The 16,456-nt window shown below is 41.3% G+C and overlaps 1 protein-coding gene across 3 annotated transcripts in view; it reads left to right on the forward strand.

Moving 5' to 3' along the window:
- Positions 1-6,590: 6,590 nt before the first annotated feature.
- pds5a (PDS5 cohesin associated factor A) overlaps positions 6,591-16,456 on the forward strand; it is a 162,708-nt gene continuing 152,842 nt past the window's right edge. Inside the window, exons 1-2 of one of the 3 annotated variants that reach the window (XM_060916509.1) lie at positions 6,591-6,716; positions 7,533-7,694. In XM_060916509.1, the coding sequence (XP_060772492.1) occupies positions 7,581-7,694 (114 nt within the window). In that variant the 5' untranslated portion in view covers positions 6,591-6,716; positions 7,533-7,580. Of the gene's footprint in view, positions 6,786-6,814; positions 6,908-7,532; positions 7,695-16,456 lie in introns of those variants that run through there. The other 2 variants (XM_060916511.1, XM_060916510.1) reach the window with 2 other exon arrangements.

The raw sequence follows: 16,456 nt of genomic DNA on the forward strand, positions 1-16,456 counted from the left end.
AACAGCACAAAGACTCCATGACTAGGGACCAAACTGAGGAAGTATTTATACACAGGGAAATTAGAAACTAGGCGGGGCAGGAAATAAGGAACAGGTGAGGCAAAAAGCACATGAAAACAAGCAATCAAAACAAACACAAAACACAGAAGCAGTGGCAGCCTCTAGAGGCCAAAACAAACATGACAAGAAAAAGCAATGACAGCGGCCTCTAGAGGCCAAGACAGTCCCCAGTCCTAACATGACCTCTGTCATTTAGGGTGTTCACACGGCACATATTTGCATCGATGCTGCACCGATGTATTTTGTTGCGATATATCTTACACCGGTGTAAATTTTGCGCAGCGTTCACACGTCACAACCCTGCTTACTAGAGAGAAGCGTGTTAGCACCGGTGCAGCCCCACTTGCGGTCACACGGCAGTTTCTGCGACCGTGTTATAGTAGCAAAAACTATTACTATCATTTCCTTTGATAGTAATAAAGTTTTGATATTTCCTTTTATTACTATCATTTCCTATCATTATTACTATCATTTCCAATAGTAATAATGCGGAAATGAAATATGCGCATGCGTGAAACTGTACTTCTTTTTCCCGGTTGTCATGGCATCACCAAGCGCCGGGAAAACAACGTTGATGAAGACACCAGTGTTGCCAGATATTGCTGACGTTTTCCATCCCAAAATATGTTCAAATCCGTCAAAATGCACTTAAAACTGCCAAATCTGGCAACACACGCAGTTCTGTTGTTGTTGATATTCGCCATTTTGGAAGCGCAAAATACCAGGATGCAAGTTATGCAATGCCCGTATGTAATCAACTCTCCTCACGCGTAGCGAGTCTACCCCTGTAGCGTTCAGACGTCCCATTTTATATCGGTGCTGCCCCGCAAACTAGCATTTACTCCGGAGTAAATTTCTTAAACCACCTCCCGAGCAGGGTTAGATTTGCACCGGTTTAAGCAGCTTTCAGGGGCTACACCGGTATAACTTTGTACCGTGTGAACGCTCTACCGGGGCAGCCCCGGTGCTACACCGGAGTAAAAGTTGCCGTGTGAACACCCCTATAGCCAACAAAGGGTATATAACAAAGTATTGAGATGAACTTTTGTTATTGACCAAATACTTATTTTCCACCATAATTTGCAAATAAATTCTTTAAAAATCAGACAATGTGATTTTCTGGATTTTTTTTTCTCATTTTGTCTCACATAGTTGAGGTATACCTATGATGAAAATTACAGGCCTCTCTCATCTTTTTAAGTGGGAGAACTTGCACAATTGGTGACTGACTAAATACTTTTTTTGCCCCACTGTATATAATAAAAAGAAAGTCACACATGGGCTTGAAGACATGAAGTTTATCTTCTCGTGTAGAAAAACTCACATTTTTCATATGAAATTCATTGCGGATCCGAGTGACATATTTTCCGATATTTCACTCAGATGACGCCACTCCCAGTGTTTTCCCGCTGACTAGATGCGCGCTATCAAAATGGCGAACTGGTTCAAAATTAAAATTCTTTTGATTAATTTGCATTTGTTTTGTTTTTTGTGGATGTGTCTAATCAAAAGAATATTACATGGTGGCGTGAATATATGAAGTTTATCTTCTCGTGTTGAAAATATTTTCACTCATTCACTTCACTCACTCTTGAAATATCCATTCACCACTCGAAAATAAACTTCATATTTTCACACCACTGTGTGATATCATATATATATATATATATATATATATATATATATATATATATATATATATATATAACCCCGATTCCAAAAAAGTTGGGACAAAGTACAAATTGTAAATAAAAACGGAATGCAATGATGTGGAAGTTTCAAAATTCCATATTTTATTCAGAATAGAACATAGATGACATATCAAATGTTTAAACTGAGAAAATGTATCATTTAAAGAGAAAAATTAGGTGATTTTAAATTTCATGACAACAACACATCTCAAAAAAGTTGGGACAAGGCCATGTTTACCACTGTGAGACATCCCCTTTTCTCTTTACAACAGTCTGTAAACGTCTGGGGACTGAGGAGACAAGTTGCTCAAGTTTAGGGATAGGAATGTTAACCCATTCTTGTCTAATGTAGGATTCTAGTTGCTCAACTGTCTTAGGTCTTTTTTGTCGTATCTTCCGTTTTATGATGCACCAAATGTTTTCTATGGGTGAAAGATCTGGACTGCAGGCTGGCCAGTTCAGTACCCGGACCCTTCTTCTACGCAGCCATGATGCTGTAATTGATGCAGTATGTGGTTTGGCATTGTCATGCTGGAAAATGCAAGGTCTTCCCTGAAAGAGACGTCGTCTGGATGGGAGCATATGTTGCTCTAGAACCTGGATATACCTTTCAGCATTGATGGTGTCTTTCCAGATGTGTAAGCTGCCCATGCCACACACACTAATGCAACCTCATACCATCAGAGATGCAGGCTTCTGAACTGAGCGCTGATAACAACTTGGGTCGTCCTTCTTCTCTTTAGTCCGAATGACACGGCATCCCTGATTTCCATAAAGAACTTCAAATTTTGATTCATCTGACCACAGAACAGTTTTCCACTTTGCTACAGTCCATTTTAAATGAGCCTTGGCCCAGAGAAGATGTCTGCGCTTCTGGATCATGTTTAGATACGGCTTCTTCTTTGAACTATAGAGTTTTAGCTGGCAACGGCGGATGGCACGGTGAATTGTGTTCACAGATAATGTTCTCTGGAAATATTCCTGAGCCCATTTTGTGATTTCCAATACAGAAGCATGCCTGTATGTGATGCAGTGCCGTCTAAGGGCCTGAAGATCACGGGCACCCAGTATGGTTTTCCGGCCTTGACCCTTACGCACAGAGATTCTTCCAGATTCTCTGAATCTTTTGATGATATTATGCACTGTAGATGATGATATGTTCAAACTCTTTGCAATTTTACACTGTCGAACTCCTTTCTGATATTGCTCCACCATTTGTCGGCGCAGAATTAGGGGGATTGGTGATCCTCTTCCCATCTTTACTTCTGAGAGCCGCTGCCACTCCAAGATGCTCTTTTTATACCCAGTCATGTTAATGACCTATTGCCAATTGACCTAATGAGTTGCAATTTGGTCCTCCAGCTGTTCCTTTTTTGTACCTTTAACTTTTCCAGCCTCTTATTGCCCTGTCCCAACTTTTTTGAGATGTGTTGCTGTCATGAAATTTCAAATGAGCCAATATTTGGCATGAAATTTCAAAATGTCTCACTTTCGACATTTGATATGTTGTCTATGTTCTATTGTGAATACAATATCAGTTTTTGAGATTTGTAAATTATTGCATTCTGTTTTTATTTACAATTTGTACTTTGTCCCAACTTTTTTGGAATCGGGGTTGTATATACACACAAATCTTATATCTTACATCCACGCATATTTCTCAATATGATTATACATCATATACATATACACACACTGATCAGCCATAACATTATGACCACTGAGAGGTGAAGTGAATAATGTTGATTATCTCATTATAGTGGCACCTTTCAAGTGGTGGGGTATATTAGACAGCAAGAGAACAGTCAGTTCTTGAAGTTGATGTGTTGGAATCAGGAAAAATGGGCAAGTGTAAGGATCTGAGTGACTTTGATAAGGACCAAATTGTGATGGCTAGATGACTGGGTCTGATCATCTCCAAAATGGTACATCTTGTGGGCTGTTCCCGGTATGAAAGGGTATAGTGCCTACCAAAAGTGGTCCAAGGAAGGACAACTGGTGACAGGGTCATGGGTGTCACAAACTGCTGAAAAAGTTAATGCTGACACCTTTCTGTTTTAGCCAGCATTAACTTTCTCAGCAGTTTGTGACACCCTGACCCTGTTGCCGGTTCACCGGTTGAATCATTCACCTCACAGCAAGAAGGTTCTGAATTTGAGCTCAGCGGCCAACTGGGGCCTTTCTGTGTGGAGTAAATAGAGAATTCATGGAAGCCATTCTGCAAATTTCATAACTAGCTTCCATGAATTCCCTTATAGCACACCAGATGGACCCAAACTCTCATCTGGTAGTGAGGACATATTCACATCTCTGGGCAATTTAAAGTAGCCAATTGAACTTATCTGCAGGTCTTTGAACTGTCGGAGGAAACCTGAGCTCCTGGAGGAAACCCACACAGACACAGGGAGAGCATGCAAACTGCACACCGAAAGGACCCCATCGACCGTGAAGTTTGACCCGAGGAAAATTCTTGCTGAGGTGACAGAGCTAACCACTGCACCACCCTGCTGAGGATGGCATATAATTATATATAAATATAATGGGTGTTTATACACACACACAGTGTATATATATATGAACATGCAAACTCCACACAGAAATGCCCCTATCGGTCACTGGGCTCAAACCCAGAACCTTCTTCAAGGTCAAGGTAAACTTTATTATCCCCCAGGGGGAAACTCAAGGGGTCCATATTGCACATCTCCTCAAAACATACCAAAGACATATAGACAGACAAACAATAGATATACCACATTAAAATGTGCTGTGAAGCAACAGTGCTATATATATATATATATATATATATATATATATATATATATATATATATATATATATATATATATAAACACACACTTCTTTCTTTCTTTCTTTCTTTCTTTCTTTATAATGGTCTGAAAATGTCCAAGCCTGATTGTGCTTCTTTCTTTCTTTCTTTCTTTCTTTCTTTCTTTCTTTCTTAAATAGTGTCCAAGCCCCTGACTGTGCTTCTCTCTCTCTCTCTTTTTTTTTTCTGAAATAGTGTCCAAGCCCCTGATTTATTTTCTTTCTTTCTTTCTTTCTTTCTTTCTTTTTTCTTTTTCTCTCTCTTTCTTCATAATGGTCTGAAATAGTGTCCGAGCCCCTGATTGTGCTTCTTTCTTTCTTTCTTTCTTTCTTTCTTTCTTTCTTTCTTTCTTTCTTTTTCTCTCTCTTTCTTCATAATGGTCTGAAATAGTGTCTGAGCCCCTGATTGTGCTTCTTTCTTTCTTTCTTTCTCTTTCTTTTTCTCTCTCTTTCTTCATAATGGTCTGAAATAGTGTCCGAGCCCCTGATTGTGCTTCTTTCTTTCTTTCTTTCTTTCTTAAATTGTGTCCGAGGCCCTGACTCTCTGTCTCTCTCTCTCTTCTGAAATAGTGTCTGAGCCCCTGATTGTGCTTCTTTCTTTCTTTCTTTCTTTCTTAAATTGTGTCCGAGCCCTTGACTGTGCTTCTCTCTCTCTCTCTCTCTTTTCTGAAATAGTGTCCAAGCCCCTGACTGTGCTTCTCTCTCTCTCTTTTCTGAAATAGTGTCCAAGCCCCTGACTGTGCTTCTCTCTCTCTCTCTTTTCCGAAATAGTGTCCAAGCCTGACTGTGCTTCTCTCTCTCTCTCTTTTCTGAAAGTGTCCAAGCCCCTGATTGTGCTTCTTTCTTTCTTTCTTTCTTTCTTTCTTTCTTTCTTTCTTTCTTTCTTTCTCTCTCTCTCTCTCTTTCTTCATAATGGTCCGAAATAGTGTGAGCCCCTGATTGTGCTTCTTTCTTTCTTTCTTTCTTTCTTTCTTAAATTGTGTCCGAGCCCCTGACTCTCTCTCTCTCTCTTTTTTCTGAAATAGTGTCTGAGCCCCTGATTGTGCTTCTTTCTTTTCTTTCTTTCTTTCTTTCTTGTATCCGAGCCCCTGACACTCTCTTTTTTTTTCTGACATAGTGTCTGAGCCCCTGATTGTGCTTCTTTCTTTCTTTCTCTCTTTCTCTCTCTCTCTCTCTTTCTTCATAATGGTCCGAAATAGTGTCTGAGCCCCTGATTGTGCTTTTCTTTCTTTCTTTCTTTCTTTCTTTCTTAAATTGTGTCCGAGCCCCTGACTCTCTCTCTCTCTCTCTCTCTTTTTTCTGAAATAGTGTCTGAGCCCCTGATTGTGCTTCTTTCTTTCTTTCTTTCTTTCTTTCTTTCTTTCTTTCTTTCTTTCTTGTGTCCGAGCCCCTGACACTCTCTCTCTTTTTTTCTGACATAGTGTCTGAGCCCCTGATTGTGCTTCTTTCTTTCTTTCTTTCTTTCTCTCTCTCTCTCTCTCTCTCTCTTTCTTCATAATGGTCCGAAATAGTGTCTGAGCCCCTGATTGTGCTTTTCTTTCTTTCTTTCTTTCTTTCTTTCTTTCTTTCTTTCTTAAATTGTGTCCGAGCCCCTGACTCTCTCTCTCTCTCTCTTTTTTCTGAAATAGTGTCTGAGCCCCTGATTGTGCTTCTTTCTTTCTTTCTTTCTTTCTTTCTTTCTTTCTTTCTTTCTTTCTTTCTTTCTTAAATTGTGTCCGAGCCCCTGACTCTCTCTCTCTCTCTCTCTCTCTTTTTTCTGAAATAGTGTCTGAGCCCCTGATTGTGCTTTTCTTTCTTTCTTTCTTTCTTTCTTAAATTGTGTCCGAGCCCCTGACTCTCTCTCTCTCTCTCTCTCTTTTTTCTGAAATAGTGTCCGAGCCCCTGGTTGTGCTTCTTTCTTTCTTAAATTGTGTCCGAGCCCCTGACTCTCTCTCTCTCTCTCTTTTCTGAAACAGTGATCTGAGCCCCTGCCTGTGCCTCTCTCTCTCTCTCTCTGCCCGACGGGGGGCGCCGCGGCTCCACTTTTCCCCTTCTCTGAAAGAGCGTTGTGTGAACAGAGAAGCCGCTTTTTGTGGCGAAACTAAAAGCTCCCCGAAACCAGAAACTAACCAATGAATCAAAACGCAACTTGTCCGTGAGGTAAATACCGAGCCGGGGTGCGGTGCGGCCGCGCGGGGACTCGGGCTGGTTCCGAGGGGACTTTGGGAGGTTCGTTTCCTCGCCGTGTCGCTAAGTTGCTTCTTGAGGGACGGCTGGGTTTTTTTTTTTAAACTTATCGGCATTTAGAAAGCGAGGATGCCAGTCGAGTTGGAGTTGTTCAGACAAAACAAGTAAATAATCGTTGGTTTTCTGCTTCATAAAGTTGAGGTAGTTTCGGGCCGCGGTTCTGAAGTGTTCTTCTGAATGGAGATCTGGGTTTTTCTCGATGAGAGCTGGACGGGTTTCAGCTTCAGCGCTTTGCGAATGTCAGTGTTGTGTGAAAGCAAAGCTAATAGTTTGAGGCCTAGCGCGCTAACAGCTAGGCCACAGTGTCTATAGGAAGCTAGGCAGCTAGCCTTAGCATCAACTTACAGCGGTGTCGGGCGGGTTCTGAATCAGCTCGCTGTGTTTCTCAGGAATTTGCTGGCATGTTGGATGGTGGACCTGTGGATTTTAGTGTGGACTTTTATTCAAAGTCGTCTTAAACGAGTCGAAGAACTGAAACTAGTGGAGAGAATGCGGTGCCCTGTTAGCTAGCTCTCAGGCTAGTCCCGTTAGCGGCGCGTTAGCTTCCCGGCTGTGCTGCGGGCTGTGTGGCGCGACACTGAGCGCGGCGGCGCCGGACGGGTTTGGGGATGGGTTATTAGAGCCGCACAGGCTCCGTGTCGCGGTTTGGAAACGGATATTGTGTTTAAAACGTGTTTCTGTAAAAGTACGGGTCGTTCGCTTGCTGAACTTTTGTTTTCCCACCCATAGAGGCCAGTAGAGGACTGTGTGGAAGATTAGCGCTAGTGTTCCAGCGGCATGGAGTTTCCGCAACAGCAGAAAGCGCCGGCCGACGGCAAGATCGTTTACCCGCTCGGAGTGAAGGAGATCACGGACAAAATCAGCAACGATGAAGTGGTCAAACGGTTAAAGGTAAGACCGTGATGATTGTCCTGATGTTGGGAGAGAATGCCTGTGTTATGGAAATGTATCTGGGTGAGTTTAGAGTCCACCAGGGCTGCTGTGTGCTTGATCAGAAACAGCTGACAAACTGACTGTGTTTATTACTGTATGGACCTGTTTATCAGAAGGGATTTGCAGGTGAGACACAACCCAACCCTGTCCTGTCCAACCCAGTCCCGTCCCGTCCCGTCCCATCCTGTCCAACCCAACCCTGTCCCGTCCAACCTAGTCCCGTCCCGTCCCATCCCATCCTGTCCAACCCAACCCAGTCCCGTCCCATCCCGTCCCGTCCAACCCAGTCCTGTCCAACCCAACCCCGTCACATCCCGTCCAACCCAAGCACATGGCTGCTAAGGTTTAAACAAACATCTGGCCACTCTCACACTAGTCTTCTACATTCGAAAAAGTGTTCCAGCAGTGCTCAGCTCCAGATGTTCAAGCTGCTGATTTGTTGTGTGTTTGCTTTTTCTGTCAACAGGTATAAAACATTCAGTGCGTTTTTATCCCCCGTTGGCCGAAAGGCCTGAAGGAGAATTATGTTGTGGCGATGTCTGTCTGTTAAGCCTAGGTCACAACCGGACCTACGATTTTTTGGCCGTGCGATTTTTGGTGTTTCCCAAATCGTTGCGTTTTTTTTTTTTTTTTTTTTGTTCGTGGAGAAAGACGCACATTGGCCGTAAGTTTGTCTTGCAACCTGAAAAAAAACGTAAGCGCCCGTAGAGTTTGTTTGACATGACAAAGAACCTCTGCGGCCAGTCTACGGCTCGAAAATCAGCACGTCACGCGCGCGCCCTCCGTGCGTTTCTTGTGTTTTTTGCACGTAGACCAGCCGTAGAAGCACGTACGGCCGGTTGTGACCGAGGCTTTAGGGTGCATCAGTTGCCTTCATTTTCATAAAATCTGATGCATTTTTGTTTGGGTGTTCCTTTTCACCAATAAAGACATCCTGTAAAATTTTTTGACCATATTCAAAAGTCTACTGTTGGCACCATGAGGTTCATTTTTTTTTGCCAAAAAACGCTTATTTTATGTTTTCACGTAAGGTTTGAATCACAATGTTGGACTCCATTTATTGATTTCTTGTGACCCAGAGATCATGTTAAGAACCTTTGCATTTAATAGGGGCGAGCATATGCATAGGCGGCTAGCTTAAAACCAGGGTTATAACATTGATAGATAATGCTAGTGACACCCTAAAATAAACCTCCAAATATTTTTAGACATTCTAGACAATACTGTCTACAGTATCTAAGATATTTGGTATACTCTATAAGGTGCCATAATGTTTCATGAAAAGTGATTTAAATTTTGTCATAAAAGTCATAAAATAGCAGCTTTTTCCATAACTTTGAGCTTCTGGTGCCACCATTAAACTTTTGAATTTTGTCAAAATATTTCACCCAGTGTGTTTTCTTACCAAAAGGAACATAAAAACAAAAATGCATCATGATCAGAGGAACTTTTCATTTTTAGGGGGCAACTGATGCACCCTACTGTCTGTCTATCCGTCTGTCTCGGAAAGTTTTCTCACCTTCTGAAATCAACTCCTTTCTCAATTTTTGGATGAATTTCATGAAATTTGGCAAAAGGCTTTGTTATAGAACAGTAATAACACATTTTGCAATTATATTGTGCTCTCGGAGCACTCTTGTTTTAAATAATTGAGCAGCAGCTACAATTATCGACACCTTAACAATCTTTTGGCCGTTGCAAAAGTAAAGACTTTCAGTACGTAAATTGTGCATGAATAATTACTCAAACTTTCACTGGGAAACAAAAAAAAGGAGTTTATTCCTGATTAATTGGCGTATCAGATCATGTGACCCCATGGGGGCGGCACGGTGGTGTAGTGGTTAGCACGGTCGCCTCACAGCAAGAAGGTTCTGGGTTCGAACCCAGCGGCCGGCGAGGGCCTTTCTGTGTGGAGTTTGCATGTTCTCCCCGTGTCTGCATGGGTTTCCTCCGGGTGCTCCGGTTTCCCCCACAGTCCAAAGACATGCAGTTAGGTTGACGTGGGGCGGCCTTGGGCTGAGGTGCCCTTGAGCAAGGTACCGAACCCCTGACTGCTCCCCGGGCGCTCTGGTTTGGCTGCCCACTGCTCTGGGTGTGTGCGTGTGTTCACTGCTTCAGATGGGTTAAATGCAGAGGATGAATTTCACTGTGCTTGAAGTGTGCATGTGACGAATAAAGGTTTCTTTCTTTCTTTCTTTCTTTCTTTCTTTCTTTCTTTCTTTCTGCAATTATCGGCACCTTTGTCCATGGTTATCAACACCATTCCACAATTATCGACACCTTAATGATCTTTTGGCCGTTGCAAAAGTAAAGACTTTCAGTATGTAAATTGTGTATGAATAATTACTCAAACTTTCACTGGAAAAAAAAAAGTTTATTCCTGATTACTTGGTGTATCGGATCATGTGACGCCATTCTGCAGTTATCGACACCTTTGTCCATGGTTATTGACACCGTTCTACAATTATCGACACCTTAACGATCTTTTGGCCGCTGCAAAAATAAAGACTTTCAGTACGTAAATTGTGCATGAATAATTACTCAAACTTTCACTGGGGACAAAAAAAAGAGTTTATTCCTGATTACTTGGTGTATCAGATCATGTGACACACTTCCACAATTATCGACACCTTTGTCCACCAGCGAGTGGCCTAGTGGTTAGCCTGTCCACCTCTCGATTGGAAGATCACGAGTTCTACTCACGGTCGGGTCATACCAAAGGCCATCATAAAAATGGTGCCTACTAGGGTTGGGCGGTATCCAAATTTTGATACCTTTAAACCGTCTCTGTGTTTTCCCGGGGTATACGGTATTACCGAGAAAAAAATAATATTTTGTTTCGGCCTACTGTGTAACGTGCGCCTATGCCTCAAATGTACTATTTAAAAGCAGCATAGTGAATTGTGTGCATTGTGGTATGGATTAAGCAGCAAAGCGAATTTTGTGCATTGATGAATGGATTAAGAGATATTTCAAAGCATCACGCAACTCTTCCTTCATCTTGAAAATAGCATTCAACTGTCGTTTACACATGTCTGCGTTGAAACGCCATTTGCAGCACTATTTCACCTGCTCCATCAAAAAAAAGTACACGATGAGCAGGATCATACCCTTTCAAGCATGGGAAATAAAAAAAAGAAAAAGAATCAACCAACACCCAAGTCCGTTTAGACTGCGCGATAAACCATATTCTTCAGCGCAAATGAGGCGAACCTAATTCAAATGCGTGATAGCTGCACAAGGCAAAATCATATGGGCCCACGTCATGCCATGGCGGGGAAATTAATAATCAAATGGCCTTACCTTGCTTAAAACGTTGTCTTGATCACATAACTCCTTACAATTATTCCACTTAAATCCATACGGTTTAACACACCCAACAAAGATAGCAAGCGCATTGCTAATTCCCACCAGAAACCTAACAGTTTACGCTACGATGTTTTCTTCCGTTTCTTCAGTAGATGACATTTCAAACGTTTATTACCCACATCCCAAATGTCATACGTTATATTATTTTACCTTGTTGTTACTCATGTAACCTACTCAAAACACAACTCATTGGAGAGATCTCGTGGAAGTGGAGTACCCCAGGCTATGGTGTGCCTTAGGGGACATATTAGATTTTTTTCGATTTTGCGCGGTCATTTACATTATTGCTGGCTCTTCCTTTTCGTTTGGTTTGAAACCAAAATACTGCCACACTGCCGATGTTGTATTTTTTTTTTTGCCACTAACTCGTTATCTTGACTTGCCATCTTTCAACCGCGGTCTCAGTCTCTTTTTTTTTTTTTTTTTAGATAGGACAGTATAGAGAGACAGGAAATGAGCGGGGGAGAGAGAGACGGGATCGGGAAATAACCTCGGGTCGGAATCGAACCCGGGTCCCCGGATTTATGGTACGGTGCCTTAGCCATCTGAGCCATGACACCCCCGGGCTCAGTCTCTTGCGAAGCTTTCTGTCAGACTCCAAAATGTCACGCAGGGTTGCCATTGGTAACGACATAAACAACCCTGCACGCGATGAAAACTTCTTTAGGAAATTGATAGAATTAGTGAAAATACGATCACACAGTTATTCGGGATGATTTTCAATTTATTATTTTATATTATGACCTCATGTACTCCATATTTATTTAGATATTATATATTTTTTTAAAATGACGGTAATGAGACCGATACCGTTGGTACTTTAGGATACCTCGGGATACCTTCTTACCGTAATACCGCCCAACCCTAGTGCCTACTGCCATCTGGCAAGGCACGCTGCAATACAGATGTGAGTGGGGAGTCAAACTCTCGCGGTTACCAGAGGACCCGCCCCCACTGTAAGCCTAGCTATGTAATATAGGCGAGAGGCCGAGGGCTATGGAACAGACATTGGCGGCACCAAACGCGCCATGTATGGTGCAGGAAGGACTTTGACTTTTTTTTTTTTGACTTTGTTCATAGTTATCGACACTGTTCCACAATTATCGACATCAGGATGATTATTTATTTAAAAAATCAGTATGTGGTATTAAGTTAACAAAACCATAGTTTTTATTTAAAATTTGTTTGACATAGGCTTGTATTTAGTACAAAATATCTTTTTTATATAAATATATCGATGAGGAAGTAATTCTAATGTTTGTAAGCAAATGAACTGATAATGTTGAACCTGTGTCAGAGAATCTTTTTTTTTTCCACTTTCTACCCACTTTAAGTATTTTCTCAGATCACATTTTGTTAATCGTTCGTTGTTGTTTGTATTAATTTCTAGTTTTGTATGTCAACAGGGAATTGACATTGTAACCGCATGAAAATCCAGGTCAAAGGTCGCATGTCATTCCTCGAACCAAAATATAAAATGTCGACTGATATTGTAATATGTCGTAGATATTTACAACAAACTGCAAAAAGGCAAGGCAAGTTTATTTATATAGCGCATTTCATACACAGTGGCAGTTCAATGTGCTTTACAGAGGTAAAAGCAAAACAGTAAACAATAGAAAATAAAATTACATAAAGGGGGAAGAATAATAATAAATATTTTCTGAACGGAATTGAAAAATCTGAATATTTCAAGCATTTTTTTTTTATATGTTAGGAATTTAATTCTGGTCTCATTCTATTTATTGCAATAGGATTCCAAATACTCTATAAACATTCCATTCTGTTATGAATCAGAAAAAAAAAAATTATTATAAATCACCGCACTTTGGAAAAAAAAAAAGTGCTTCATCTACTTCAACAATGTTACACAAAGATTGATCCATAACAGTTGAAAATGTCACTTAATTCCACAGGGTGTCGATAATGGTGGACACCAGTGAAAGTCATCACTATTATCGACACCTCACGTGACTTCTCAAACGCGCGTTTAGATCCAAAATGGTGACTGTCAAATGAAAGAGTCAGAAACAAAGTAGGTTTCGACAAGGAGATCATGAAATATCGGTGAATTTGATCAGTAAAAACATGTCCGTGATCTTTCCACCATGCTCACCTGCGATGATTGATAACGTCCAGGTTTTCCTCAAATTGCTGATCGTGCTAAAAAAAAAAAATTTCCATCTCAGGTAACGAGCTGTGTCGTCAGACGACAAGATCAAAGGGCGAGGCAGGTCTTCCGGTTGATTGATTAACCGATAATAACTGTTGTAACTGAAACTCAGCTTTTGTAAAATGGTTTTTTATTGGTAAATCTGAAAAGGTGTCGATAATTATGGACTGTCGATTAGGGCTGCACGATATCAGAAAAATATGCGATATTCGATAACATGACTGAATATCTCGATATCGATATGTATCACGATAATTAAATATATAATGTTTTTCTTACCTCTACTCGCCGTTCTGCCCTGTATCTAGCATTTAAAAAAAAAACACCCAATGCATCGCTTCCATTCCAACATTATTTTTTATTGGAAAAACATGGCTACACCTGCAATGGTGTCCATCAATCATCTTTAAATCTCTTAATTTTTGTGAGTGCAGCAGAAAATGTCTTAAGTTGAAGTAAACAAAAAACTGAAAACTACATTACATTAACATAAAGCATTCAAAATGGCAATTTCAGCGGCTCCCGGGAGATGAAGGTGAGCGACACGGATTCACCATAAACTCAAACACAATCTGTTAATAACACGTGCGGGTGAGAGAGCAGTGGTGTGTGTGTGAGAGAGAGTGAGAGCGGTAGTGTGTGTGAGTGAGAGAGAGAGAGCGCGGTTTTATGTTTTTATGCTTCTGTACAGCAGTGTTTGTCCCAGTGAGCCGCCCCACCACTGTTTTACAGGTACATGTCTTGCAAAGTACCTGAGTTTGCAGTACATCACCCCTCCTGAATCCAAAGTACTTCCAAATAGCAGACGTGCATTTTTTTTTTTTTTTGGAAACCAGTTCCTCACCGCACTTGCTCCCGCCTTCCGCCATCACCACGAGGCTTTTACTTGTTTTGCAATAGGGGGCGGAGTTCTCCCGCGGCGCTTGTTAACATTCAAATGTGATTGGACGGCACAGAAAAATGTGCCTTTTATCGAAATTTAAGTAATTTTTGCGGTATGTGTATCGCAAACTATGATATCGCGATATCGATACTTTTTCGATATATTGTGCAGCCCTACTGTCGATTATTGTAGCCGCCACTCTGTGTTAGACTTAACATGCAATATATCCTAATCTTTATTTACAAACGCTGGCACAAGGTCAGTGTTGTATTATTCACATGGATAAGTAAACTGCGTGTGCTAATGGAGGAATAAAAAAAAAAAGTGTGCTTCAGGGCTTACTTATTGTAGTTTTACCAAAGTAGTTTTCATAATATTAGTTTATCTGTTAATGAATGACACTCCACTTTTTTTTTTCCCCTGAACTTGGTTATATTTATTGTTGTGGAATGTCAGTGAGAGAAGTTTGTTCCTCATTTCTTTGTTAAATAATATTTTTGAAATTCATTTATTAGTTTAATTGTGGTGCGGTTCTGTGCAGCGTCCCCCGTATAAGTCCCTGTGTAAATTATTATAGAAATAACGTATTAGAATAGCTTTAATATAGACTGTTTGGAGCTGCTCTCCGACTGTACAGAGAAAGAGGTTGTATTCAGTCACGTGACTCTTGCTTGTGAGTTTACTTCCTGTGAATGAAGTGGTGGTCAGACAAACCGATTTAGCTGCCGTTATGTAAAGAGCGAGTGAAACCGTCTCCGACTATTTTCGCAGTTTAGAGGCCAATGCATGGTCAAGATGCCTTCAGAAAGTTTGCGATGGGATAGATCCTTACACGCAAGTAAAGAAGGATTTTTCCTATGAGTCGGAAAATGATCCATCCGTTGAGTTCTCAAACTACCTGGTGCTGCAGACATCGTTCTACACGGACACACAGATGAAAACCTGGCAGAGCATGGAGGCGTACAACTTTTTATATGTGGCTGGGTTAAAGATCTGGGGATCAGGACACTCATTGCAAGATAAATCCTATAAGGAATTTCTGGGCTTTTTGGATGCGTCTTTGCGATGGTTGCGAGGACGCGACAAGTTTTAGTATCGGGTGCAAACAAACCACAGGCGTTCGATTCTCAATCCTCTCTGCTCTTCTCTTCCAGATTACGAAGATCCACAGGAACACCAAAACATCACGAAATAACAGAAAATGGCGAGAAAGGTGATTTGTGAACCCAAATGAAATAAATCGGAGGAATTTACAAATCTTTCACGACGTGATCACTGCAAACTCGAGTTCTTCGACTCGGCTCCCTTCTATCGCAGCGAAAGGTTCAAGAGCCGCCTTTCTCGTCATCTTTTAGTAAAATCCTTTGCTCTTTCATCCTTTATCACTTCACGGGGAACCCAGAAGAAACTTTTATCAGTTTCACGGTTTGTTCAATTCGAACAGCAGACTTGTAGTACTCGAGTCCGACTCGTGTCCTAATTTTAAGGACTCGTGACTCGATTCGGACTCGTGCATTAACTGCATTCAGACTCGTTAATTGGAGACAAGGACTCTGATTTTTTTTCTTTATTTTTTTGTAAAATGGCATAATAATTTGGCATAAGATATTTATATCTACGTTAATTTTGTACTAATTTTGCGCAAGAGTGTCACACCTGCGCGCCTTGGCGCGTGCAGTCAGATGGACTCTCGTGTGCGCGCCGTAAGCAACTCACACCTACACAGGATTAAGACGCAGTCAGTGCGCCAATATAAAAACTGTGAAAACACACTTACTTTGCGAAGTATTGAGTTGCGTTGCTGACACATTACCGAGCCTTATTTCCTTGTTTGGTTTCCTGATCCCTGATTTCCTGTTTCTCGTCTTTGATTCTGTTGAGTCTACGATAGCCTGTTTGTGCCTCGCTTGACCTATTGCTCATTTCACTGTTTTACAATTTTGCCTGCCGTTCTGGATTGTTTACCGTCTTCACTTGTATTGATAAACGCACCTTCGGCACTTACATCCGTCTCCCAACCATCTCTGACAGAATACTTGACACTCCCTGACAAAGAGAAGCACATTCACCTGTTCATACGTCATGTTCAGGAACAAACTATTGTTAATGGCACCCCAAATGGTGCAGTTACACTACGTTCACACTGTAAGGCTTAATGCTCAATTCCGATTTTTTTGTGAAATCCGATTTTTTTGTGAGGTCGTTCACATTAACAAATATATGCGACTTGTATGTGATCCTCAGTATGAACGAAAAGCGACCTAAAAGTGTTCCGCATGCGCATTGCAGGATACG

Source organism: Neoarius graeffei, chromosome 3, assembly GCF_027579695.1.
Source record: "Neoarius graeffei isolate fNeoGra1 chromosome 3, fNeoGra1.pri, whole genome shotgun sequence".
In the NCBI taxonomy this organism is placed as follows: Eukaryota; Metazoa; Chordata; class Actinopteri; order Siluriformes; family Ariidae; genus Neoarius; species Neoarius graeffei.